Genomic DNA, 27,907 nt, shown 5'->3' on the forward strand with positions numbered 1-27,907 from the left:
CATTTTCTTTATCCATTCATCCATCGATGTACACTTAGATTGTTTCCATATCTAGTTATTGTAAATAATGCTGCAATGAACATGGGGGTGCATGTATATTTTCAAGTTACTGTTTACATTTTCTTTGGATAAATACCCAGAAGTGGGATTGCTGGATTATATGGTAGTTCTAATTTTCTGAGGCACTTGCATACTGTTTTCCATAGTAGTTGCACTGAGTTACATTTACAAGCGTTCCTTATATCCACATGCTCACCAACACTTATTTTCTGTCTCTTTGATAACCACCATTCTAACAGGTGTGAGGTGATAGCTCACTGTGGTTTGATTTGCACTTCCCTGATGATTAGTGATGTTGAGCATCTTTCCATGTACATACTGGCCGTCTGTACGTCTTCTTTGGAAAAATGTCGATTCAGATCTTCTGCCCATTTTTTAATCAGATTGTTTGGGTTTTTGCTATTGAGTTGTAGGAGTTCTTTATATATTTTGGATACTAACCCCTCATCAGATGTATGATTTGCAAATATCTTCCCCCATTCAGTTGGTGGCCTTTTCAAAGGTTTGCTTTGCTGTGCAGACGCTTTTTAGTTTGATGCAGTCCCACCTGTTTAACAGTTTTGCTTTTGTTGCCTCTGCTTTTGGTGTCATATCCAAAAATATCATGGCCAAAACCAGTATCAAGGAGCTTTTCATTTATTTTCTTTTTTTGTTGTTTTTTTATTTATTTGGTTGCGTTGGGTCTTAGTTGCAGCTCGCAGGCTCCTTAGTTATGGCTCCAAGCTCCTTAGTTGTGGCATGTATATGGGATCTAGTTCTCAGACCAGGGTTCAAACCTGGGCATTGGGAACACAGAGTCTTAACCACAGTGCCACCAGGGAAGTCCCCATCTGTTTTCTTCTAAAAGTATTATGGTTTGTCTTACACTTAAATCTTTAGTCCATTTTGAATTATTCTGTGTGTATGATGTAAGACAGTGGCCCAGTTTCAATCTTTTGCATGTGACTGTCCAGTTTTCCCAACACCTTTTATTGAAAAAACTGTCCTTTCCCCTTGTATATTCTTGGTTCCTATGTCATAAATTAACTGACCATCTGTGCAGGTATATTTCTGGGCTCTCTCATCTGTTCCATTGATCTATGTGTCTGTTTTTATGCCAACAGCATACTGTTTTCATTACAATGGCTTTGAAATATAATTTGAAATCAGGAAGCATGAGGTCTCCAGATCTGTTCTTTTTTCTCAAGATTGCTCTGGCCATTCAGGGTTTTTCATGGTTCCATGTGAATTTTAGGATTGTTTGTTCTATTTCTGTGGGAAATTGCCATTGGAATTTTGATAGGGACTGCACTGATTCTATAGATTGCTTTAGGTACTATGGACATTTTAAGAATATTAGTTCTTCCAACCCAGGAGCACAGAATGTCTTTCTATTTATTTGTGTCTTCTTCCATTTCTTTCATCCATGTCTTATAGTTTTCAGTGTACAAGTATTTCACCTCCTTGGTTAAATTTATTCCTAGGTATTTTATTCTTTCTGATAAATGGGCAACTGTAAATGGGACTGTTTTCTTAATTTCTCTTTCTGATAGTTCATTAGTAGTGGACAAAAATGCAACAGATTTCTATATATTGATTTTGTTTCCTGCAACTTTCCTGAATTCATTTTTTTAGTTTACATGTACACTTTTACATGCATACACATATACATGTTTTAGAAATCAAGAGTTCACACTGATACTGGCAATTTTAATCCATCCCCACAGGGTTCTTTCTTGCCTTCTCCCATTCCATATTTGTATGTCCTTTCTTCTACAATGAGAACCTTGGCTCCCAACAACATCAAGAAATACATTCAACTGCTTGAGCCAATAATACATCTAAACTGGTTTCAAAATTTCTTCACTCATACCACTCTATAAAATGAGTTCAGGAATTTTGTGGTTTTCCCCTTACCACACCCACTTCAAATTGAGGATATACTGTCAAATACTGCCCTCATAAATCATTTGGACTAGTTCTTTCTGTCCTCTTCAACATGATCATGTTATTTCGTTTGGAAAAATACGTCCATTTGTTTATTTGCTTTTAGGTTGTTTACTCCTTCTATCAATGTTAATTTAACTTTTTTTTAAGTACGTAAACTTTACCAGAAATATACATACTTTTGGGTCAGTCACCCTACTGCTATGAACCAGAGAGCTGGACAAAAGTGCACCTCCAAATATATTCACTGCAGTAATAATTATTAGAATAGAGAAAAGAAATAAACAAAAGAGCTGCATTTAAATGAATCATGGGAAGGAATCGGGAAGATGGCGGAAGAGTAAGACGCGGAGATCACCTTCCCCCCCCACAGATACATCAGAAATACATCTACATGTGGAACAACTCCTACAGAACACCTACTGAACGCTGGCAGAAGACCTCAGACCTCCCAAAAGGCAAGAAACTCCCCACGTACCTGAGTAGGGCAAAAGAAAAAAGAATAAACAGAGACAAAAGAATAGGGGCGGGACCTGCACCAGTGGGAGGGAGCTGTGAAGGAGGAAAAGTTTCCACACACTAGGAAGCCCCTTCGCGGGCGGAGACTGCGGGTGGCGGAGGGGGAAAGCTTCTGAGTCGCGGAGGAGGGCACAGCCACAGGGGTGCGGAGGGCAAAGCTGAGAGATTCCGGCACAGAGGATCGGTGCCGACCGGCACTCACCAGCCCGAGAGGCTTGTCTGCTCACCTGCCGGGGCAGGCGGGGGCTGGGAGCTGAGGCTCCTGGCTTCGGTTGGAGCGCAGGGAGAGGGCTGGGGTTGAACACAGCCTGAAGGGGTTACTGCACCATGGCTAGCCGGGAGGGAGTCCAGGGAAAAGTCTGGACCTGCCGAAGATGCAAGAGACTTTTTCTTCCCTTTGTTTTCTGGTGTGAGGAGAGGGGATTAAGAGCGCTGCTTAAAGGAGCTCCAGAGACGGGCACGAGCCGCGGCTAACAGCGCGGACCCCAGAGACGGGCATGAGATGCTAAGGCTGCTGCTGCCGCCACCAAGAAGCCTGTGTGCGAGCACAGGTCACTATCCACACCTCCCTTCCGGGGAGCCTGTGCAGCCCGCCACTGCCAGGGTCCCAGGATCCAGGGACAACTTCCCCGGGAAGAAAGCATGGCACACCTCAGGCTGGTACAACGTCCCACCGGCCTCTGCCGCCACAGGCTCGCCCCGCATCCGCACCCCTCCCTGCCCCCGGCCTAAGTGAGCCAGAGCCCCCGAAGCAGCTGCTCCTTTAACCCCATCCTGTCTGAGCGAAGAACAGATGCCCTCCCAGCGACCTACAAGCAGAGGCGGGGCCAAATCCAAAGCTGAGCCCCGGGAGCTGTGAGAACAAAGAAGAGAAAGGGAAATCTCTCCCGGCAGCCTCAGAAGCAGCAGATTAAAGCTCCACAATCAACTTGATGTACCCTGCATCTGTGCAATACATGAATAGACAACGAATCACCCCAAATTGAGGAGATGGACTTTGAGAGCAAGATTTATTATTTTTTCCCCTTTTCCTCTTTTGGTGAGTGTGTATGTGTATACTTCTGTGTGAGATTTTGTCTGTATAGCTTTGCTTTCACCATTTGTCCTAGAGTTCTATCCGTCCGTTTTTCGTTTTTGTTTTTTTTCTTTTAAAAAAATTTTTTTCTTAATAATTATTTTTATTTTAATAACTTTATTTTATCTTACTTTATTTTATTTTCTTTCTTCCTTCCTTCCTTCCTTTCTTTCCCTCCCTCTCTTTCTTTCTTTCTTCTTTCTCTCCCTTTTATTCTGAGCCGTGTGGTTGAAAGGCTCTTGGTGCTGCAGCCAGGAGTCAGTGCTGTGCCTCTGAGGTGGGAGAGCCAACTTCAGGACACTGGTCCACAAGAGACCTCCCAGCTCCACGTAATATCAAACAGTGAAAATCTCCCAGAGATCTCCATCTCAACACCAACACCCAGCTTCACTCAACGACCAGCAAGCTACAGTGCTGGACACCTTATGCCAAACAACTAGCAAGACAGAAACACAACACCACCCATTAGCAGAGAGGCTGCCTAAAATCATAATAAGTCCACAGACACCCTAAGACACACCACCAGACGTGGACCTGCCCACCAGAAAGACAAGATCCAGCCTCATCCACCAGAACAAAGGCACTAGTCCCCTCCACCAGGAAGCCTACACAACCCACTTAACCAACTTTAGCCACTGGGGACAGACACCAATAACAATGGGAACTACGAACCTGCAGCCTGCAAAAAGGAGACCCCAAACACAGTAAGATAAGCAAAATGAGAAGACAGAAAAACACACAGCAGATGAAGGAGCAAGATAAAAACCCATCAGACCTAACAAATGAAGAGGAAATAGGCAGTCTACCTGAAAAAGAATTCAGAATAATGATACTAAAGATGATCCAAAATCTTGGAAATAGAACAGAGAAAATGCAAGAAACATTTAACAAGGATCTAGAAGAACTAAAGATGAAACAAACAATGATGAACAACACAATAAATGAAATTAAAAATACTCTAGATGGGATCTATAGCAGAATAACTGAGGCAGAAGAACGGATAAGTGACGTGGAAGATAAAATAGTGGAAATAACTACTGCAGAGCAGAAGAAAGAAAAAAGAATGAAAAGAACTGAGGACAGTCTCAGAGACCTCTGGGACAACATTAAATGCACCAACATTCAAATTATAGGGGTCCCAGAAGAAGAAGAGAAAAAGAAAGGGACTGAGAAAATATTTGAAGACATTATAGTTTAAAAACTTCCCTAGTATGGGAAAAGAAATAGTTAATCAAGTCCAGGGAGCACAGAGAGGCCCATACAGGATAAATCCAAGGAGAAACATGCTAAGACACATATTAATCAAACTGTCAAAAATTAAATACAAAGAAAACATATTAAAAGCAGCAAGGAAAAAACAACAAATAACACACAAGGGAATCCCCATAAGGTTAACAGCTGATCTTTTAGCAGAAACTCTGCAAGCCAGAAGGGACTGGCAGGACATATTTAAAGTAATGAAGGAGAAAAACCTGCAACCAGGATTATTCTACCCAGCAAGGATCTCATTCAAATTTGATGGAGAAATTAAAACCTTTACAGACAAGCAAAAGCTGAGAGAGTTCAGCACCACCAAACCAGCTTTACAACAAATGCTAAAGGAACTTCTCTAGGCAAGAAACAAAAGAGAAGGAAAAGACCTACAATAACAAACTCAAAACAATTAAGAAAATGGGAACAGGAACATGCATATTGATAACTACCTTAAATGAAAATGGATTAAATGCTCCCACCAAAAGACACAGACTGGCTGAATGGATACAAAAACAAGACCTGTCTTGTATGCTGTCTACAAGAGACCCACTTCAGACCTAGAGACACGTACAGACTGAAAGTAAGGGGATGGAAAAAGATATTCCATGCAAATGGAAATCAAAAGAAAGCTGGAGTAGCAATTCTCATATCAGACAAAATAGACTTTAAAATAAAGACTATTAGAAGAGACAAAGAAGGACACTACATAATGATAAAGGGATTGATCCAAGAAGAAGATATAACAATTGTAAATATTTATGCACCCAACATAGGAGCACCTCAATACATAAGGCAAATACTAACAGCCATAAAAGGGGAAATCGACAGTAACACACTCATAGTAGGGGACATTAACACCCCACTTTCACCAATGGACAGATCATCCAAAATGAAAATAAATAAGGAAACACAAGCTTTAAATGATACATTAAACAAGATGGACTTAATTGATATTTATAGGACATTCCATCCAAAAACAACAGAATACACATTTTTCTCAAGTGCTCATGGAACATTCTCCAGGATATATCATATCTTGGGTCACAAATCAAGCCTTGGTAAATTTAAGAAAATTGAAATTGTATCAAGTATCTTTTCCGACCACAATGCTATGAGACTAGACATCAATTTCAGGAAAAGATCTGTAAAAAATACAAACACATGGAGGCTAAACAATACACTACTCAATAACGAAGTGATCACTGAAGAAATCAAAGAGGAAATTAAAAAATACCTAGAAACAAATGACAATGGAGACACAACGACCCAAAACCTATGGGACGCAGCAAAAGCAGTTCTAAGGGGGAAGTTTATAGCAATACAATCCCACCTGAAGAAACAGGAAACATCTCGAGTAAACAACCTGACCCTGCACCTAAAGCAATTAGAGAAAGAAGAACAAAAAACCCCAAAGTGAGCAGAAGGAAAGAAATCATAAAGATCAGATCAGAAATAAATGAAAAAGAAATGAAGGAAACATTAGCAAAGATCAATAAAACTAAAAGCTGGTTCTTTGAGAAGATAAACAAAATTGATAAACCATTAGCCAGACTCATCAAGAAAAAAAGGGAGAAGACTCAAATCAATAGAATTAGAAATGAAAAAGGAGAAGTAACAACTGACACTGCAGAAATACAAAGGATCATGAGAGATTACTACAAGCAACTATAGGCCAATAAAATGGACAACCTGGAAGAAATGGACAAATTCTTAGAAATGCACAACCTGCCAAGACTGAATCAGGAAGAAATAGAAAATATGAACAGACCAATCACAAGCACTGAAATTGAAACTGTGATTAAAAATCTCCCAACAAACAAAAGCCCAGGACCAGATGGCTTCACAGGCGAATTCTATCAAACATTTAGAGAAGAGCTAACACCTATCCTTCTCAAACTCTTCCAAAATATACCAGAGGGTGGAGCACTCCCAAACTCATTCTACGAGGCCACCATCACCTTGATACCAAAACCAGGCAAGGATGTCACAAAGAAAGAAAATTACAGGCCAATATCACTGATGAACATAGATGCAAAAATCCTCAACAAAATACTAGCAAACAGAATCCAACAGCACATTAAAAGGATCATGAACCATGATCAGGTGGGGTTTATTCCAGGAATGCAAGGATTCTTCAATATACACAAATCAACCAATGTGATACACCATATTAACAAATTGAAGGAGAAAAACCATATGATCATCTCAATAGATGCAGACAAAGCTTTTGACAAAATTCAACACCCATTTATGATAAAAACCCTGCAGAAAGTAGGCATAGAGGGAACTTTCCTCAACCTAATAAAGGCCATATATGACAAACCCACAGCCAACATCGTCCTCAATGGTGAAAAACTGAAAGCATTTCCACTAAGATCAGGAACGAGACAAGGTTGCCCACTCTCACCACTCTCATTCAACACAGTTTTGGAAGTATTAGCCACAGCAATCAGAGAAGAAAAGGAAATAAAAGGAATACAAATCGGAAAAGAAGAACTAAAGCTGTCACTGTTTGCAGATGACATGATACTATACATAGAGAATCCTAAAGATGCTACAGAAAACTACTAGAGCTAATCAATGAATTTGGTAAAGTTGCAGGATACAAAATTAATGCACAGAAATCTCTTGCATTCCTATACACTAATGATGAAAAATCTGAAACAAAAATTATGCAAACACTCCCATTTACCATTGCAACAAAAAGAATAAAATACCTAGCAATAAACCTATCTAGGGAGACAAAAGACCTGTATGCAGAAAACTATAAGACACTGATGAAAGAAATTAAAGATGATACCAACAGATGGAGAGATATACCATGTTCTTGGATTGGAAGAATCAACATTGTGAAAATGACTCTACTACCCAAAGCAATCTACAGATTCAATGCAATCCCCATCAAATTACCAGTGGCATTTTTCACAGAACTAGAACAAAAAATTTCACAATTTATATGGAAACACAAAAGACCCCAAAAAGCCAAAGCAATCTTGAGAACTAAAAACGGAACTGGAGGAATCAGGCTCCCTGACTTCAGACTATACTACAAAGCTACAGCAATCAAGACAGTGTGGTACTGGCACAAAAACAGAAAGATAGATCAATGGAAAAGGATAGAAAGCCCAGAGATAAACCCACGGACATATGGTCACCTTATCTTTGATAAAGGAGGCAGGAATGGACAGTGGAGAAAGGACAGCCTCTTCCATAAGTGGTGCTGGGAAAACTGGACAGGTACATGTAAAAGTATGAGATTAGATCACTCCCTAACACCATACACAAAAATAAGCTCAAAATGGATTAAAGACCTAAATGTAAGGCCAGAAACTATCAAACTCTTAAGAGGAAAACACAGGCAGAACACTCTATGACATAAATCACAGCAAGATCCTTTTTGACCCACCTCCTAGAGAAATGGAAATAAAACAAAACTAAACAAATGGGACCTAATGAAACTTCAAAGCTTTTGCACAGCAAAGGAAACCATGAAAAAGACCAAAAGACAACCCTCAGAATGGGAGAAAATATTTGCAAATGAAGCAACTGACAAAAGATTAATCTCCAAAATTTACAAGCAGCTCATGCAGCTCAATAACAAGGAAACAAACAACCCAATCCAAAAATGGGCAGAAGACCTAAATAGACATTTCTCCAAAGAAGATATACAGACTGCCAACAAACACATGAAAGAATGCTCAACATCTTTAATCATTAGAGAAATGCAAATTAAAACTACAATGAAGTATGGCCTCACACCAGTCAGAATGGCCATCATCAAAAAATCCAGAAACAATAAATGCTGGAGAGGGTGTGGAGAAAAGGGAACACTCTTGCACTGCTGGTGGGAATGGGAATTGATACAGTCACTATGGAGAACAGTATGGAGGTTCCTTAAAAAACTAAAAATAGAACTACCATATGACCCAGCAATCCCACTACTGGGCATATACCCTGTACCAAATTCAAAAGGAGTCATGACCAAAATGTTCACTGCAGCTCTATTTACAATAGCCAGGAGATGGAAACAACCTAAGTGTCCATCATCGGATGAATGGATAAAGAAGATGTGGCACATATATACAATGGAATATTACTCAGCCATAAAAAGAAACGAAATTTAGCTATTTGTAATGAGGTGGATGGACCTAGAGTCTGTCATACAGAGTGAAGTAAGTCAGAAAGAGAAAGACAAATACCGTATGCTAACACATATATATGGAATTTAAGAAAAAAATGTCATGAAGAACCTAGGGGTAAGACAGGAATAAAGACACAGACCTACTAGAGAATGGACTTGGGGATACAGGGAGGGAGAAGGGTAAGCTGTGACAAAGTGAGAGAGTGGCATGGACATATATACACTACCAAACGTAAAACAGACAGCTAGTGCGAAGCAGCCACATAGCACAGGGAGATCAGCTCAGTGCTTTGTGACCACCTAGAAGGGTGGGATAGGGAGGGTGGGAGGGAGCGAGACGCAAGAGGGAAGAGATATGGGAAGATATGTGTATGTATAACTGATTCTCTTTGTTATAAAGCCGAAACTAACACACCATTGTAAAGCAATTATACTCCAATAAAGATGTTAAAAAAAAAAAAAAGATAGCTAGTGGGAAGCAGCCGCATAGCACAGGGACATCAGCTCAGTGCTTTGTGACCACCTAGAAGGGTGGGATAGGGAGGGTGGGAGGGAGGGAGACGCAAGAGGGAAGGGATGTGGGAACAGATGTATATGTATGACTGTTTCACTTTGTTATAAAGCAGAAACTAATAAAAGTAAATAAATAAAAAATTAAAACATAAAAAAAAGAGGGAGGAGATATGGGAACATATGTATATGTATAACTGATTCACTTTGTTATAAAGCAGAAACTAACACACCACTGTAAAGCAATTATACTCCAATAAAGATGTAAAAAAGTAAAAACATAAATGAATCATGGTGCAGCCATCAAATGGAGTATTATGTAGCCATTAAAAAGAAAAGTTCTGAAAGAATATTTAAGAAATGGGGAAATGCTCTTAACGACATTCTTATAAAAGAAACATATTACATTCTCATTCACATATCAAAGACAGTCTCAAAGATAATACATCAAAATGTTTGCACAAGAAGTTATTGTTTAATGGGACAAAGTTTCAGTTTTGGATGATGAAAAAACTCTGGAGATGGATGGTGGTGACTGTTACAAAACAACGTGAATGTATAGTACTTAATGCCACTGAACATACTAAACATACGCTTTAAAAGGTTACAATTGTAAATTTTATGTTATGTATATTTTATCACAATTTTTTAAAATAATTTTTTAAAAAGACAGCATGAGCAGTGACTGACCTCACTGTTACACACTATTCTCTCCACATGGCTGCATTCCCCTGTAGTCCTAGAGTACACAGTGGGTTTAATTCTAGACCAGAGGTTGTCAAAGTGTGGCCCCTGGGCCAGAAGCATCAGCATCACCCAGGAACTTGTTAGAAACAAATTCACAGTCCCTACCTAAGACCTACTAAATCAGAAGAAGCCCTAGGGATGGGGCCCCACAAACTGTGTTTTAATCAAGCCTTCCTGGTGATCCTGAAGAACCCTGTTCTAGATTCTAAAAGCATACAATAGGCTCTGTTTTATAGGTAGCAAAGCTTAATGGCCCAAATAAATTATTTTGATTTTTCTCAGCTATGCTACAAAAATAGACTGTCTTTAAAATTAACAAAGAAATCCTTGGTGGGCGTGTGCTGCAAAAGGTCCAAGGGACACTGCCCTCAACAAAGGATAAAGTACCCAGTCATAAGAATCCTGGGAAGCAGAGGGACTTCCCTGGTGGTCCAGTGGTAAAGAATCCACCTTCCAGTGCAGGGGACACGGCTTTGATCCCTGGTAAAGGAACCAAGATCCCACATACTGTGGGGCAATTAAGCCCACATGCCACAACTACTGAGCTTGCGAGCCGCAACGAGAGAGCCAGCGTGCTGCAAACTACAGAGCCCACGCACCCTGGAGCCCACACACCACAACTAGAGAGAGAAAACCCCCAAACCACAACCAGAGAGAAGCCTGAGCGCTGCCAGTGAACCGCAAAAGATCCCACATGCCACAACTAAGTCCCAACACAGCCAAGGGAAGGAAGGGAAGGAAGGGAAGGAAGGGAGGGAAGGAAGGAAGGGAAGGAAGGGAGGGAAGGGAGGGAAGGGAAGGAAGGGAAGGAAGGGAAGGAAGGGAAGGAAGGGAGGGGAGGGAGGGAAGGGAGGGAAGGAAGGGAGGGAAGGAAGGGAAGGAAGGGAAGGAAGGGAGGGAAGGAAGGAAGGGAAGGAAGGGAGGGAAGGGAGGGAAGGGAGGGAAGGGAAGGAAGGGAAGGAAGGGAGGGAGGGGAGGGAGGGAAGGGAGGGAAGGAAGGGAGGGAAGGAAGGAAAGGGAGGGAAGGAAGGGAAGGGAGGGAAGGAAGGAAGGAAGGAAGGAAACAGAGGAGGAACCAAGATGGTGGAGTAAAAGGACGTGCTCTCACTCCCTCTTTTTTTTTTTTTTTTTTTTTTTGGCGGTACCCGGGCCTCTCACTGTTGTGGCCTCTCCCATTGTGGAGCACAGGCTACGGACGCGCAGGTTCAGTGGCCATGGCTCACGGACCCAGCCGCTCTGCGGCATGTGGGATCTTCCCGGACCGGGGCACGAACCCGTGTCCCCTGCATTGGCAGGCGGACTCTCAACCACTGCGCCACCAGGGAAGCCCTCTCACTCCCTCTTGAGAAAACACCAGAATCACAACTAACTGCTGGACAATCATCGACAGGAAGACACTGGAACTTACCAAAAAAGATACCCCACATCCAGAGACAAAGGAGAAGCCACAATGAGATGGTAGGAGGGATACAATCACAGTAAAATCAAATCCCATAACTGCTGTGTGGGTGACACACAAACTGGAGAACACTTATAACACAGAAGTCCACCCACTGGGGTGAAGGTTCTGAGCCCCACTCAGGCTTCCCAACCTGGGGGTCTGGCAACAGGAGGAGGAATTCCTAGAGAATCAGACTTTGAAGCCTAGTGGGAAATGACTGCACGACTTTGACAGGACTGGGGGAAACAGAGACTCCACTCTTGGAAGGCACACAGAAAGTAGAGCGTGCATCAGGACCCAGGGGGAAGGAGCAGTGACCCCACAGGAGACAGAACCAGACCTACCTGCTAGTGTTGGAGGGTCTCCTGCAGAGGCGGGGGGTGGTTGTGGCTCACCGTGGGGACAAAGACAAGGGCAGCAGAAATTCTGGGAAGTACTCCTTGGTGTGAGCCCTCCCAGAGTCTGTCATTAGCCCCACCAAAGAGCCCAGGTAGGCTCCAGTGTTGGGTCGCCTCAGGACAAACAACCAACAAGGAGGGAACCCAGCCCCACTCATCAACAGTCAAGTGGATTAAAGTTTTACTGAGCTCTGCCCACCAGAGCAACAGTCAGCTCTACCCACCACCAGTCCGTCCCATCAAGCCTCTTAGATAGCCTCATCCACCAGAGAGCAGACAGCAGAAGCAAGAAGAACTACAATCCTGCAGCCTGTGGAACAAAAACCACATTCACAGAAAGATAGACAAGATGAAAAGGCAGAGGGCTATGTACCAGATGAAGGAACAAGATAAAACCCCAGAAAAACAACTAAATGAAGTAGAGATAGGCAACCTTCCAGAAAAAGAATTCAGGATAATGATAGTGAAGATGATCCAGGACCTCGGAAAAAGAATGGAGGCAAAGATGGAGAAGATGCAAGAAATGTTTAACAAAGACCTAGAAGAATTAAAGAACAAACAGACAGAGATGAACAATACAATAACTGAAATGAAAACTACACTAGAAGGAATCAATAGCAGAATAACTGAAGCAGAAGAACGGATAAGTGACCTGGAAGACAGAATGGTGGAATTCACTGCCACGGAACAGAATAAAGAATGAAAAGAAATGAACACAGCCTAAGAGACCTCTGGGACAACATTAAACACCAACAACATTCGCATTATAGGGGTCCCAGAAGGAGAAGAGAGAGAGAAAGGACCTGAGAAAATATTTGAAGAGATTATAGTCGAAAACTTCTCTAACATGGGAAAGGAAACAGCCACCCAAGTGCAGGAAGCACAGCAAGTCCCATACAGGATAAACCCAAGGAGAAACACACCGAGACACATAGTAATCAAATTGGCAAAAATTAAAGACAAAGAAAAATTACTGAAAGCAGCAAGGGAAAAATGACAAATAACATACAAGGGAACTCCCATAAGGTTAACAGCTGATTTCTCAGCAGAAACTCTACAAGCCAGAGGGAGTGGCAGGATATACTTAAAATGAAGGGAAGAACCTACAACCAAGATTACTCTACCCGGCAAGGATCTCATTCAGATTCAATGGAGAAATCAAAAGCTTGACAGACAAGCAAAAGCTAAGAGAATTCAGCACCACCAAACCAGCTCTACAACAAATGCTACAGGAACTTCCCTAAGTGGGAAACACAAGAGAAGAAAAGGACCTACAAAAACAAACCCAAAACAATTTAAAAAATGGTCATAGGAACATACATATCGATAATTACCTTAAACGTGAATGGATTAAATGCTCCAACCAAAAGACACAGGCTTGCTGAATGGATACAAAAACAAGACCCATATATAAGCTTTCTACAAGAGACCCACTTCAGACCTAGGGACACATACAGACTGAAAGTGAGGGGATGGAAAAAGATATTTCATGCAAATGGAAATCAAAAGAAAGCTGGAGTAGCTATACTCATATCAGATAAAATAGACTTTAAAATAAAGAATGTTACAAGAGACAAGGAAGGACACTACATAATGTGATCAAGGGATCAATCCAAGAAGAAGATATTACAATTATAAATATATATGCACCCAACATAGGAGCACCTCAATACATAAGGCAACTGCTAACAGCTATAAAAGAGGAAATAGACAGTAACACAATAATAGTGGGGGACTTTAACACCTCACTTACACCAATGGACAGATCACCCAAAATGAAAATAAATAAGGAAACAGAAGCTTTAAATGACACAACAGACCAGACAGATTTAATTGGTATTTATAGGACATTCCATCCAAAAGCAGCAGATTACACTTTCTTCTCGAGTGCGCACAGAACATTCTCCAGGATAGGTCACATCTTGGGTCACAACTCAAGCCTCAGTAAATTTAAGAAAACTGAAATCATATCAAGCATCTTTTCTGACCACAACGCTATGAGATTAGAAATGAATTACAGGGGAAAAAAACATATAAAACACAAACACGTGGAGGCTAAACAATACGTTACTAAATAACCAAGAGATCACTGAAGAAATCAAAGAGGAAATCAAAAAATACCTAGAGACAAATGACAATGAAAACACAATGACCCAAAACCTATGGGATGCAGCAAAAGCAGTTCTAAGAGGGAAGTTTACAGCTATATAAGCCTACCTCAAGAAACAAGAAATATCTCAAATAAAAAATCTAACCTTACACCTAAAGGAACTAGAGAAAGAAGAACAAACAAAACCCAAAGTTAGCAGAAGGAAAGAAATCATAAAGATCAGAGCAGAAATAAATGAAATAGAAACAAAGAAAACAATAGCAAAGATCAATAAAACTAAAAGCTGGTTCTTTGAGAAGATAAACAAAATTGATAAACCATTAGCCAGACTCATCAAGAAAAATAGGGAGAAGACTCAAATCAATAAAATTAGAAACGAAAAAGGAGAAGTTACAACAGACACTGCAGAAATACAAAGCATCCTAAGAGACTACTACAAGCAACTCTATGCCAATAAAATGGACAACTTGGAAGAAATGGACAAATTCTTAGAAAGGTATATAACCTTCCAATACTGAACCAGGAAGAAACAGAAAATATGAACACACCAATCACAAGTAATGAAATTGAAGCCGTGATTAAAAATCTTCCAACAAATCAAAATCCAGGACCAGATGGCTTCACAGGTGAATTCTATCAAATATTTAGAGAAGAGCTAACACCCATCCATCTCAAACTCTTCCAAAAACTTGCAGAGGAGGCAACACTCCCAAATTCATTCTATGAGGCCACCATCACCCTGATACCAAAACCAGACAAAGATACTATAAAAAAAGAAAATTATAGACCAATTATCACTGATGAATACAGATACAAAAATCCTCAACAAAATACTAGCAAACAGAATCCAACAACACATTAAAAGGATCATACACCACGATCAAGTGGGATTTATCCCAGGGATGCAAGGATTCTTCAATATATGCAAATCAATCAATGTGATACACCATATTAACAAACTGAAGAGGAAAAATGATATGATCATCTCAATAGATGCAGAAAAAGCTTTTGACAAAATTCAACACCAATTTATGATAAAAACTCTCCAGAAAGTGGGCATAGAGGGAACCTACCTCAACATAATAAAGGCCATACACAACAAACCCACAGCAAACATCATTCTCAATGGTGAAAAACTGAAAGCATTTCCTCTAAGATCAGGAATGAGACAAGGATGTCCACTCTCATCACTATTATTCAACATAGTTTTGGAAGTCCTAGCCACGGCAATCAGAGAAGAAAAAGAAATAAAAGGAATACAAATTGGAAAAGAAGTAAAACTGTCACTGTTTGTAGATGACATGATACTATACATAGAGAATCCTAAAAACGCCACCAGAAAACTACTAAAGCTAATCAATGAATTTGGTAAAGTTGCAGGATACAAAATTAATGCACAGAAATCTCTTGCATTCCTATACACTAATGATGAAAAATCTGAAACAAAAATTATGCAAACACTCCCATTTACCATTGCAACAAAAAGAATAAAATACCTAGCAATAAACCTACCTAGGGAGACAAAAGACCTGTATGCAGAAAACTATAAGACACTGATGAAAGAAATTAAAGATGATACCAACAGATGGAGAGATATACCATGTTCTTGGATTGGAAGAATCAACATTGTGAAAATGATTCTACTACCCAAAGCAATCTACAGATTCAATGCAATCCCTATTGAACTACCACTGGCATTTTTCACAGAACTAGAACAAAAAATTTCACAATTTGTATGGAAACACAAAAGACCCCGAATAGCCAAAGCAGTCTTGAGGGAAAAAAACGGAATTGGAGGAATCATACTCCCTGACTTCAGACTATACTACAATGCTACAGTAATCAAGACTATATGGTACTGGCACAAAAACAGAAACACAGATCAATGGAACAGGATAGAAAGCCCAGAGATAAACCCACGCACCTATGGTCAACTAATCTATGACAAAGGAGGCAAAGGTATACAATGGAGAAAAGACAGCCTCTTCAATAAATGGTGCTGGGAAAACTGGACAGCTACATGTAAAAGAATGAAATTATAACACTCCCTAACACCATACACAAAAATAAACTCAAAATGGATTCGAGACCTAAATGTGAGACCAGACACTATAAAACTCTTAGAGGAAAACATAGGATGAACACTCTTTGACATAAACCACAGCAAGATCTTTTCTGACCCACCTAGAGAAATGGAAATAAAAACAAAAATAAACAAATGGGACCTAATGAAACTTCAAAGCTTTTGCACAGCAAAGGAAACAGTAAACAAGACCAAAAGACAACCCTCAGAAAGGGAGAAAATATTTGCAAATGAATCAATGGACAAAGGATTAATCTCCACAATATATCAACAGCTCATGCCGCTCAGTATTAAAGAAACAAACAACCCAATCCAAAAATGGGCAGAAGACCTAAATAGACATTTCTCCAAAGAAGACATATAGATGGCCAAGACACACATGAAAAGCTGCTCAACATCACTAATTATTAGAGAAATGCAAATCAAAACTACAATAAGGCATCACCTCACACCAGTCAGAATGGGCATCATCAGAAAATCTACAAACAACAAATGCTGGAGAGGGTGTGGAGAAAAGGGAACCCTCTTGCACTGTTGGTGGGAATGTAAATTGATACAGCCACTATGGATAACAGTATGGAGGTTTCTTAAAAAACTAAAAATAGAATTACCCTATGATCCAGCAATCCCACTACTGGGCATATACCCAAAGAAAACCATAATTCAAAAAGACTCATGCACCCCAATGTTCACTGCAGCACTATTTACAATAGCCAGGTCATGGAAGCAACCTAAATGCCCATCAACAGACGAATGGATAAAGAATTTGCAGTACATATATACAATGGAATATTACTCAGCCATAAAAAGGAACAAAATTGAGTCATTTGTTGAGACGTGGATGGATCTAGAGACTGTCATACAGAGTGAAGTTAAGTCAGAAAGAGAAAAACAAATATCGTATATTAACGCATGTATGTGGAACCTAGAAAAATGGTACAGATGAACCAGTTTGCAGGGCAGAAGTTGAGACACAGATCTAGAGAACAAACATATGGACACCAAGGGGCGGAAACCACAGTGGGGTGGGGATGGTGGTGTGATGAATTGGGCAATTGGAATTGACATGTATAAACGGATGTGTATAAAATTGATGACTAATAAGGACTTGCAGTATAAAAAAAACAAACAAAAAAACAACTAATACTAAGCTTTCTTTGGGTTATTTATGGAAATATGTTAATATAAATGTTTCAGACATTACATGAAATTTCTAAAAATCTTGTATGTTCTGGTATAATGTTATAAGTCATAATTCTAGTTATTACTTTAAAATGTATATCCCAGAAATAACTAAGAAAGAGCTCTTAAGCTGCACCAATTGTAAGTAACTTAAAACATTAAAAAAAAAAAAAAAAGTCCTAGGAAGCAGAAAAGCACAGAGAAGCAACCAGCCTCTTCTCCATAGGCATCTAGCTTTTTACCAAAGGAGAGGTTCTACTGCTCCCTCAGTCAAGAGTTGCAGAAGCTCCACCCTAACCCCCTCCTTTTTTTTTTTCTAACCCCCCTTTTGAGATCTCCCTGTGCAGTGTCCTAATCCACGGGGCCCCTCTCCAGTATGTATGGAGACATCCAAACTTTTATAAACCTAGTGAAGCCCATTTCCTTTCCTTTTCAAGCCCTTTCATCATTGTGACTGTCTGAAATTCTGCCAAGTACAGAAATTAGTGTCTCACTCTAAAAAAAAAAAAAAGTGATAGAAAATATTAATTACTCTCCCCGTTTTCTTCTACCCATAGAGGTCATCCACATAAAGTCTTAAAAGTAGGCTCCTTGTGCAAAGGCACCTGCCCAAGGGGGCAAACAGGTGTCAAAATGCAGCCCATGACCACTTTTTAAGCCATGAGCCCTGGCCCAGGCTAAGTCAGCCCAGAGAAAGAGGGTCTTTTTCTAATTTCTCTCCCAAAGATGACACTGTGGAAGAGGTAATCAAGGATGTGACCACTGGTTAACCTGTGAGCTGGACCAAGGCAATCAGAGGCTCCTCACTCTCTCCTTCTCTCCTTGGGATGTACATTCTGCCCCACGTTCCCACAGTGGGAGCTGTTTCAAGGACACAGCCTTGAGAGAGTATGGTGTTGTTGAGACCACGTGGACTTGAATATGCAGCTGAACCCAGTGAAAGCTTCTACATATACTTTAAGATTTGGCGAGCAGGTGTGGAGATCTACTCAACTCACAGCCACCCAAGACAAGCCTCGTAAGAAAGTTCCCTTGCTTATTAAAACTGCCACCTACCAATCTGGAGTGCTCTGACTCTTTCTTTAGCCTCTCCCTGCCTTCCCTGTATGCAGCCAGCTTGTGAATAAGAGACACCTTTTCTAACCTGCACAAATTCGCTACCAGAGTGCTAACTGCAAGCAGCAGCCCTACCGTCAATAACAGTATATGACACATGCCACATACACACCTCAGTCAAGCAGAAAGGCACTACAGTAGGTTCTCAATTAATGTTTGTTGCATGACCTGTTAAATGAACACAGCTTTATAAGCCTGTGGTGGATTCAGGAATCTATAGAAAAACAGTTACAGTGAATCTTCATATCCACAGAATCATAAGGACTTTACAGGTCATTGAATTCAAGGCATTCCCTCCTGATACAGGGCTTTTCTAAAACATCCTGCTCAAGTGGTCTCTCAATCTCTGAACCCCTCCAATGCTTTGCTATTTAGAGGCAGCACTCCACATGGTTTGGCTCACATGATATACGTGCCAAAACCCTATTTAGTGCAAAGTACAAGTTCACTGTACTGAGTTGGAATCTCCCTCACTGTAACTGTTACCCACTGTTCCAATTCTCCCCTCCAGAGCAAATCACAGTAAGTATAATCTGTCTTCCATAGAGGAATACTTCTTGCATTTGCAGGCAGCTGAAGTGTTTCTAAGTTAAACATATCCAGTTTTTTTTTGTTTGTTTGTTTGTTTTTTTTGCTGTACGTGGGCCTCTCACTGTTGTGGCCTCTCCCGTTGCAGAGCACAGGCTCCGGACACGCAGGCTCAGCAGCCATGGCTCACGGGCCCAGCTGCTCCGCGGCATGTGGGATCTTCCCGGACCAGGGCACGAACTCGTGTCCCCTGCATCGGCAGGCGGACTCTCAACCACTGCGCCACCAGGGAAGCCCAAACATATCCAGTTTTGACAACTGTTCCTCACATGCCAATTGCAATATTTCCATTTTGACCACCCTGTTTTGGACATATACACTTGTCAGTAGCCCTCATAAAATATGGCACCCAATATATACAGTGGAATATTACTCAGTCATAAAAAGAAACAAAACTGAGTTATCTGTAGTGAGGTATATGGACCTAGAGTCTGTGATACAGAGTGAAGTCAGAAAGAGAAAAACAAATACCATATGCTAACACATATATATGGAATCTAAAAAATAAAAAATGGTTCTGAAGAACCTAGGGGCAGGACAGGAATAAAGACGCAGACATAGAGAATGGACTTGAGGACACGGGGAGGGAGATGGGTAAGCTGGGACGAAGTGAGAGAGTGGCATGGACATATATACCCTACCAAATGTAAAGTAGATAGCCAGTGGGAAGCAGCCACATAGCACAGGGAGATCAGCTCGGTGCTTTGTGACCACCTAGAGGGGTGGGATAGGGAGGGTGGGAGGGAGATGTAAGACGGAGGAGATATGGGGATATATGCATATATATAGATGATTCACTTTGTTATAAAGCAGAAACTAACACACCATTGTAAAGCAATTATATTCCAATAAAGATGTTTAAAAAAAAGGCACACAAACTAAAAATAAGTATTTTAATCCTTCAGGTGTCAGCTTCTGAAAACAATAGTTTAGACACACACAGAAGAGAACAGGATTACCACCTACCTTGATGAATACACAACACTTCTAATGCTACAACCAAAACTGAAATAGCTTTTTTAAGCTGTTATATTCCACTACTGGCTTCAAACTTATGATCAAGTGAAACTATCTTTTTCAAAGAGTGTGAAAGTACCCTCATCCAGAGGATGGATGGATATAGATATATATGATTTACCAAAACTTTAACCTTAGATAATAGTTATTTTATTATTCTTTTTATGCCAGACCTATCTTGTACTTTACAGACCACTTTTTTTCCTCTAAACATAAAGAAAAGACCTAAATTTTTATCTCTTGCATTCAAGTCCCTCATTTCAGCCTATCAAAATACTTTTAAGTATTTATTCTATCAGCCTGCCTATTATAAAACAGAGAGCATCAACCCTAAGTACACAAACCACATGTTGAATGAATCATTGCCAAATTTGTTTCATTTTTAATCTACTAGCAAAACTGCCAAATTTTATCACTCTTATAAAGCCAACCTGCTCAGTGACTAGACTAAATGTGGCATTTTCTAGCATCACTTTGCAAAGAATTATGCATGTTACTCAAAATGACCAACCTAGGTATCTATTTTCTGAAAACACACTTTACCTGGTTGATGAACAACTTTTCCAATTGTATGTTCTTCTTCCTCCTCCTCTTCCAGAATGAAGCCTCCTCCTGTGTCAATTATCTTCGGGGCTGCTTTTACATTAGCCATCCCTACAAAAAGTAAGAGTGGTCAACAAATGAACTAGGTAAGCCCTTATGTTCCCTTGTGCATAAACAGGAACTTTTAAAAATTTAATATATATCAAACAAGACAAGGATGTCCACTATTACCACTTCTATTCAACATTATAATGAAGGTCCCAGCCACTGTACTATGGCAAGAAAACAAGACAGGCATAAAGGCTGGAAAGAAGTAAAACAGTATTCACAGATGATGTGATTAGGTATACAGAATATCCAAAAGAATCTACAATTAGAATTAAGAAATAATACCTAGGAACAGATGTGTAAAACCTCTATACTGAAAACACCACTAAGAGAAATATAAGTCAATTCTCCCCAGATTTACCTAAAGATTCAATGTGATTCCATTCAAAACCGCAGCAGTGGCGGGGGGTGGGAACGCACGTGTGTGTGTGTGTGTGTGTGTGTGCATGCGTACGCACACGCGCGCAGGCACGCTCCAGAGGGGGAGGAGTAATGGGAGCTGACAAGCTGATCTAACACTTATATGTAAATACAAAGAACACACAATAGCCAAGATAATCCTGAACAAAACTGGAGGATTTACACTACCAGATTTAAAGATTTACTACAAAGCTTCAGTAATTATGATAGTATAGTACTAAAACAAAGGGACCAACGTATTGATAGTAGAAGAGAGAGTCCTGAAACAGACCTACACATATTTGGTCACTTAACTTACAGCAAAGGCTCCAAGACAATTCAGTGAGAAAAAGATAATATTTTCAAAAAATGATGCTAGGATTTATGACAAAGGTACTACAAAACAGTGAGGAAAAGATGGTCATTTCAATAAATGAACTTTGACTCTACCTCATACAATATACACAAAACAATGTTTAAATGGATCATAGTCTTGAATGCAAAGGGTAAAAGGTAAAACAATAAAGCTTCTAGAAGAGAACACTGGAGAATAATTCCATGAACTTGAGGTAGCCAAAAACTTCTTCAACATGACACAAACGTATTAATCATAAGAGAAAAACTGCTAATTGAACTTGATTAAAACTAAGAACCTCTATTCATCAAAAGACACCATTATGAGAGTAAAAAGACAAGATACAAATCGGGAAAAGCTATTTGCAATATGTATATCTGACAAAAGACTCATCCAGAATATGTAATGAAATCCTATAAACCAGTAAAAGACAAATAGCCCAACTTAAAAAAAGGGAAATAGACCTGAAGAGAAACTTCACAAATGAAGATATGCAAATAGCTAGTAACCACATGAAAAAGGTCTCATCATCATAAGTAATTAGGAAAATACAAATTAAAACCATACTGATGGGTTTCCCTGGTGGCGCAGCGGTTGAGAGTCCGCCTGCCGATGCAGGGGACACGGGTTCGTGCCCTGGTCCAGGAAGATCCCACATGCCGCGGAGCGGCTGGGCCCGTGAGCCATGGCCGCTGAGCCTGCGCGTCCGGAGCCTGTGCTCCGCAACGGGAGAGGCCACAACAGTGAGAGGCCCGCGTACCGCCAAAAAAAACGACAGTACTAATCAAACGGTCAGAATGATAGTTACTTCTGAGGGTGAATGGTTGACTAAGAAGTGCCATTAGGGAAACTTCTAAGGTTCTGGAAGTGTCTGTACAGTATATTGATTGCTGTGGTATTGACATGAGTATTCACATAGGTAAAATTCAGATGAGCGCGTTTTACATTAATGTATGAATGTTATAACTCATTTTTTAAGACAAATTTAGTAAGTATTATCTTGCTTAAGTCTAAACTCCCCTTCTCTGGCCTCAATTTATTAAATAAAGGAATTAGAGTATAAGCCTGTTTCTACTGTTAACAGCAATTCTCATATGCTACTACACTGTCTGTCCATCTCTCTACATCCCTTCATTAGACTGAGTGCTTTTACCTCCGTAATTCTGAAAAATAGTTAAGCATTCCACGACTATTTACTGACTGGATAGAAATCAATGAATGTATCAGAATATGATTCTCATTTCATGAATAGCGTAGCGAATGATTAGAATGATCATTCATGGGTGCAGTAAGAATTAAGAAGGGAGGGCTTCCCTGGTGGTGCGGTGGTTGAGAGTCCGCCTGCCGATGCAGGGGACACGGGTTCGTGCCCCGGTCCGGGAGGATCCCACGTGCTGCGGAGCGGCTGGGCCCGTGAGCCATGGCTGCTGAGCCTGCGCGTCCGGAGCCTGTGCTCCGCGGCCAGGGAGGCCACAGCAGTGAGAGGCCCGCATACGTCAAAAAAAAAAAAAAAAAAAAAAGGGAAGCTGGGGTAATCAAGACCATAATCTGCAGGATCCTGAACACTGGTAAATCATGCCAAAAACAAAGCCCAATTTCTCTCTACTGCTATGCCTTGTTTTTTCCCCAGGCCCTTAGCACTACTCTTAGCAACACATTCTAAGCAAGTTCTTCTCAGTCTTTTTCATGGCATGTCATAGCACACACAGAAAATGAAAACTGTACAGTACATTGAAATAAAAGTACTAAAAAGATTAAAAATCTCAGCACCTACTTAACTCTTGAAGCACAGCAGGTTGTACACAATGTTGCAACACAGTTCAGTTCTTTGGCAAATACCTAAGAAATCTAACAAAATATTCATGCTACCTTGCTTTCCATTATCAGACGTTTAGTTTAATACCACTTTATGCTCTATTTTGCACCGGTGTTCCACGGTCTTTTAGTACAGATCTAGAAACCTTTATGGAATAATGAATATGAATTAATCAATGCAGATGGACAACTTTTTGTCCTGACCCTAGAATGCTTCAAGTTGGGAAAGGAATAAAAGAAAACCACTATAAAGCAGAAAGGATGAGACCAGAACCATTAAAACTGGTTGCAATTTGCGGATTCAGTGTCAGTATGAATATCAAGACACGCAGCTCGCTCTTTTCACTCTTTCTTACTTCTGGCTGATGAAAAAGGGTAGTGGATGACACAGCTCTGACCGTGCTCAACTGCTCACACAGTATGGATACAGGTTTAGAACACTTGTGCTTCACATTATAGAGGTGGTCCTGAAGAACCACATGTCAACCAAACTGTATTTCCCTGAGGAAAATTATTAGTTGACCCCACTGGAGAATTACATGATAGACACATACATGATAGGCAAAGAGACAAATAAGCCGCCAAGGGCTGCCCTAAGAAAAGGGAAAGATGAAATCCAAACAAGAATAACAGCCTTTCTTCCTATGGGTGAGAGAGATGCCTAGTATAACAGAGGCAGCTGGTGAGCAAGGAAAGGCCCCGAACCCAGGGTCAGATGACCCGAGTTCTAGTCCTGATTAGGCTTTGCACTTACTGGGATGCACCTGAGCAAACCCCCTTTCCTTTTCTGATCCTCAGTTACCACCTCAGTAAAACACGGATACCAAACCCTGTCCTAATTATTTTCTCACAGGTTAGCTGTGAGAATCAAATCAGCCAATTTGAAAAACGTGAAGCACAACAGGTGCCACTCTGTTAGCCCCACGAAGGCAGCAGCTAACGTCTGTTTGCTCCCAGCACGGAGCAAGCACTGTGCCGGTTACGGAATATGCACTCAATCACCCTGTGTTGAATAGATGACTGAGGGAAGCTGGTGCAGAACCACTAGTTAAATGTGTTACAAGGTCTACAAGCTTTACACAAAAACCACCCCTGGAACCGGTGGAAGCTGCAGGAAGAGAGCAGAAAGGGAGAACTGAGGCACTGGCTGGCATTTCCCGACGGCGAGGGCGGCTGCATTCCCAAGCTAAGGACCGCCCAAGAGCAAGGAGGAAAGGCCAGGGCTGGGAGTCAGGAGTCGCCCTGTGGTCTCGGACAGCCCGCTGTGACAACGCCCGCTGAGCGGATCCCACCCCCACCCCCCGCACCTGGGACTGCGGGAGGGTCTGCGCGGAAACGCGAAGGGAGTGCACGCCACACCCAAGACGCTAGCCCTGGTCCGCAAGGAAAGAGAAGGGGCAGGCGCCGCCCGGGCCCAAACCTCCGGTAGCCGCAGCCGTCGTCGCCGGGTAAGGCCGGGCCGCCAGCCGGGCCTGGCGCAGCATCAGCGCCCGCTGCCGCTTCCGCTCGATGCTCGCCCGCACCGCGGCAGACAGCTCCGCCGGCTGTTCTGAAACCGCCGGCTCAGACGAAGCTCCCCCGGCGGCCGCCATCTCCGTGCTCCCCCAAAGACTGTGGCTCTAGCCCCGCGCACGCGCATTGGCTCCCCGAAGCGTGCCCAAGGCCCCACCGGCGCCGCCACCGCCTCCGCGCCTGCTCCACGGCTCAGCCTCCGACAAGGAGAGCGCCTGCGCAATTTGAGAAGCTCGTGGGAAAGGGAGGGGCGACGGGCGGAGTCTGCGCACGCGTCGGCGGGGACTACTGGCCGGCTTGTAACCCAGGGGGAGGGCCGTGGCTGAGATCGGTGATGGTCATCTTTAAAATCATAGTTTCGCTTGGTGGTTCAGAATATGGACTTTGGAGTCAAACTTGGGTTAAATCCTATCTCTGACACTTGCCATCTGCGTGACTTCAGCAAGTTATTTAACCTGAGTTCAGTTTCTTCAGTAGTAAAATGATAATTACGGAACCACTTCCATGGTTGTTGGGAAGATTAGATGTAGCCTTTCAGCACAATGCCTGGCACATAAAAAGCTTTCAAAAATAATGGCAGGACTTCCCTTGCAGTCCAGAGGTTAAGACTCCGTGCTTCCAATGCAGGGGGCGCGAGTTCCAAACCTGGTTGGAGAACTAAGATCCCGTATGCCAGCAGCACAGCCAAAAAATGTAAAATGAAATAATAAAATAAAATGGCAGCTAGTAGTAATAGTAGTGCCAATCAAGAGAGATCAATAGATGATTGGTCTGACTACTTACAACACCTGGCCTAGGGGGGCAGTGTCTTAGATTCGAAATGAGAGCACCTGGGTTTGAACTCTCACTTGCTGTGACATCAGGCAAATGCAGCACCAGGTTCCCAAGGCTGGTATGCTTGAGCTCGGCTGTCTTTTCCTTGGAATATTTCTTCAGTGTGGATGAGCTGCCACCAGGTAGACAGTGGGTTTGGATTTGGGCCAAATTCTGACTTCCCAAATGTGTGGCAAATGAAGCAAAAGAAACACTGCATGATTTTCTAAAAATGTATGCTTTTTCTTTATTACACATAAAACCTAACTGAAGCCAGAAAACATTAAGTTCTAATTACTACCTATACCATTTGGGACTAGTTTTTAGAGCAAGCTGGCACACTGAGGTTTCCCACTAATATTCAATGATAAAAGTTTGAGAAGCACAAACTAGTGGTTCTAATCTATCAAATATATGTATATTTAAACTGGAGGACCTTATATAAAGCAGAGAAATGCTGAGCTCTTCTGGTTGAACTGGAGACAGAGACCTCAAGCCATCCCTATTCCCTTTCTCCTCAGATTCTTCTTGCTCCCCATCCATTGATCTTGTCCAGGTGATAAAAATCTCAAATTCTATATGACACCTAAAGCACGAGCAAGAAAAGAAAAAATTAGAGAAATTTAACTTCATCAAAATTGAAAACTTTTGTTCATCAAAGGACACTATCAAGAAAATGAAAAGACAACTCACAGAATGGGAGAAAATATTTGGACATCATATACAGGTTTCCATGTTCCCTACCCAAAAGTACAGCATTCCTAAGAAACCTTTTCTAAGCCAAAATGGCATAAAGCAAAGAAGCAATTACCTTAGGACACATCTTGCTAACGAATGCACGTGCACAAAATAAATCGATAAAGCACAGATGCTCAAAGACACAGTTCAAAGCTATGGCAGCTGGACGCTAAGATGCTGAGGGTAGTTCCCCAGGAAGGAGCTTGATGGTGTCATTCTCTCAAAGCGCGCTGCCTCTATTCTGCCTCATGCAAAACAAACTCGAACACTATTTTTGCTTTTCCCCTTTTTTCCCGAAAGCGGAAATCCTCTTCACATTTCTTTCTGTTAGTGAAAACAGGTACTAATGAAGGTCTTTCGTAAAAGCAAATTGAGATAAAGCAAACTTGAAAAGCGAGGGATACCTGTAGCTGAAAAGGGAACTCAAATAACAAAAAGGCAAATAACAGTTTTTAAATGAGGTAAAGACTTAAATAGATATTTTTCTAAATAAGATATACAAGTGGCCAAACAAGCACATGAAAAGAATTCATCATTAGTGAAATGCAAATGAAAAGCATCTGATCAAATGTGAAGTGCGATACCATTTCACACCCATTACTATGACTAGAATTAAGAGGGAAAAAAAAAACAGAAAATAACAAGTGTTGGCAAGGATGTGGAGAAATTGGAATCCTCATACATTGCTAGTGGGAATGTAAAACTATGCTGCCCATGGCAAACAGTTTGGCTATTCTCCAAAAAGTTAAACATATAGAATTACCATATAAGTCAGCAATTTCACTCCCAGGTAGAATTCAAGTCCTCAAAGGTTGAAAACAGGTGTTCAAACAAAAACTTGCATACAAATATTCATAGCAGCACTATTCACAATAACCAAAAGACTGGAACTACCCAAATGTCCATCAAATGATGAATGGATAAACAATGTGGCATATCCCAAAAAGGAATATAATTCAGCCATAAAAAGGAAGTACTGACACATGCTACAACATGGATGAACCTTGAAAACATAGGGACTTCCCTGGTGGCACAGTGCTTAAGAATCCGCCTGCAAATGCAGGGGACACAGGTTTGATCCCTGGTCCTGGAAGATCCCACATGCCACAGAGCAACTAAGCCTGTGCGCCACAACTACTGAGCCTGTGCTCTAGAGCCCGAGAGTCACAACTACTGAAGCCCCCGCACCTACAGCCTGTGCTCCTCAACAAGAGAAGCCACCGCAATGAGAAGCCCGCACACCGCAACGAAGAGTAGCCCCTGCTCGCCACAATTAGGGAAAGCCTGCACACAGCAACGAAGACCCAACACAGCCCAAAATAAATAAATTTATTTTTTAAAAAAGAAAAGAAAACATTATACATTTCTTTTATATGAAACATTTGAAATAAGCAAACCCACAGTAACAAAAAAGCAAATTAGTGGTTGCCAGGGACTGAGGGGAGAGGGAAATGAGA

The 27,907-nt window shown here is 41.3% G+C and overlaps 1 protein-coding gene across 1 annotated transcript in view; it reads right to left on the reverse strand.

The window, feature by feature from the left end:
- XPA (XPA, DNA damage recognition and repair factor) overlaps nucleotides 1–25,098 on the reverse strand; it is a 47,213-nt gene extending 22,115 nt beyond the window's left edge. The window contains exons 1-2 of the mRNA XM_060100979.1: nucleotides 24,808–25,098; nucleotides 20,711–20,821 (exon numbers count right to left, since the gene is read on the reverse strand). Coding sequence (XP_059956962.1) covers nucleotides 20,711–20,821; nucleotides 24,808–24,979 — 283 coding nt within the window. The 5' untranslated portion in view covers nucleotides 24,980–25,098. The remainder of the gene's footprint in view (nucleotides 1–20,710; nucleotides 20,822–24,807) is intronic.
- Between the last annotated feature and the right edge of the window lie 2,809 nt (nucleotides 25,099–27,907).

This window comes from Mesoplodon densirostris, chromosome 6 (assembly GCF_025265405.1).
Source record: "Mesoplodon densirostris isolate mMesDen1 chromosome 6, mMesDen1 primary haplotype, whole genome shotgun sequence".
In the NCBI taxonomy this organism is placed as follows: Eukaryota; Metazoa; Chordata; class Mammalia; order Artiodactyla; family Ziphiidae; genus Mesoplodon; species Mesoplodon densirostris.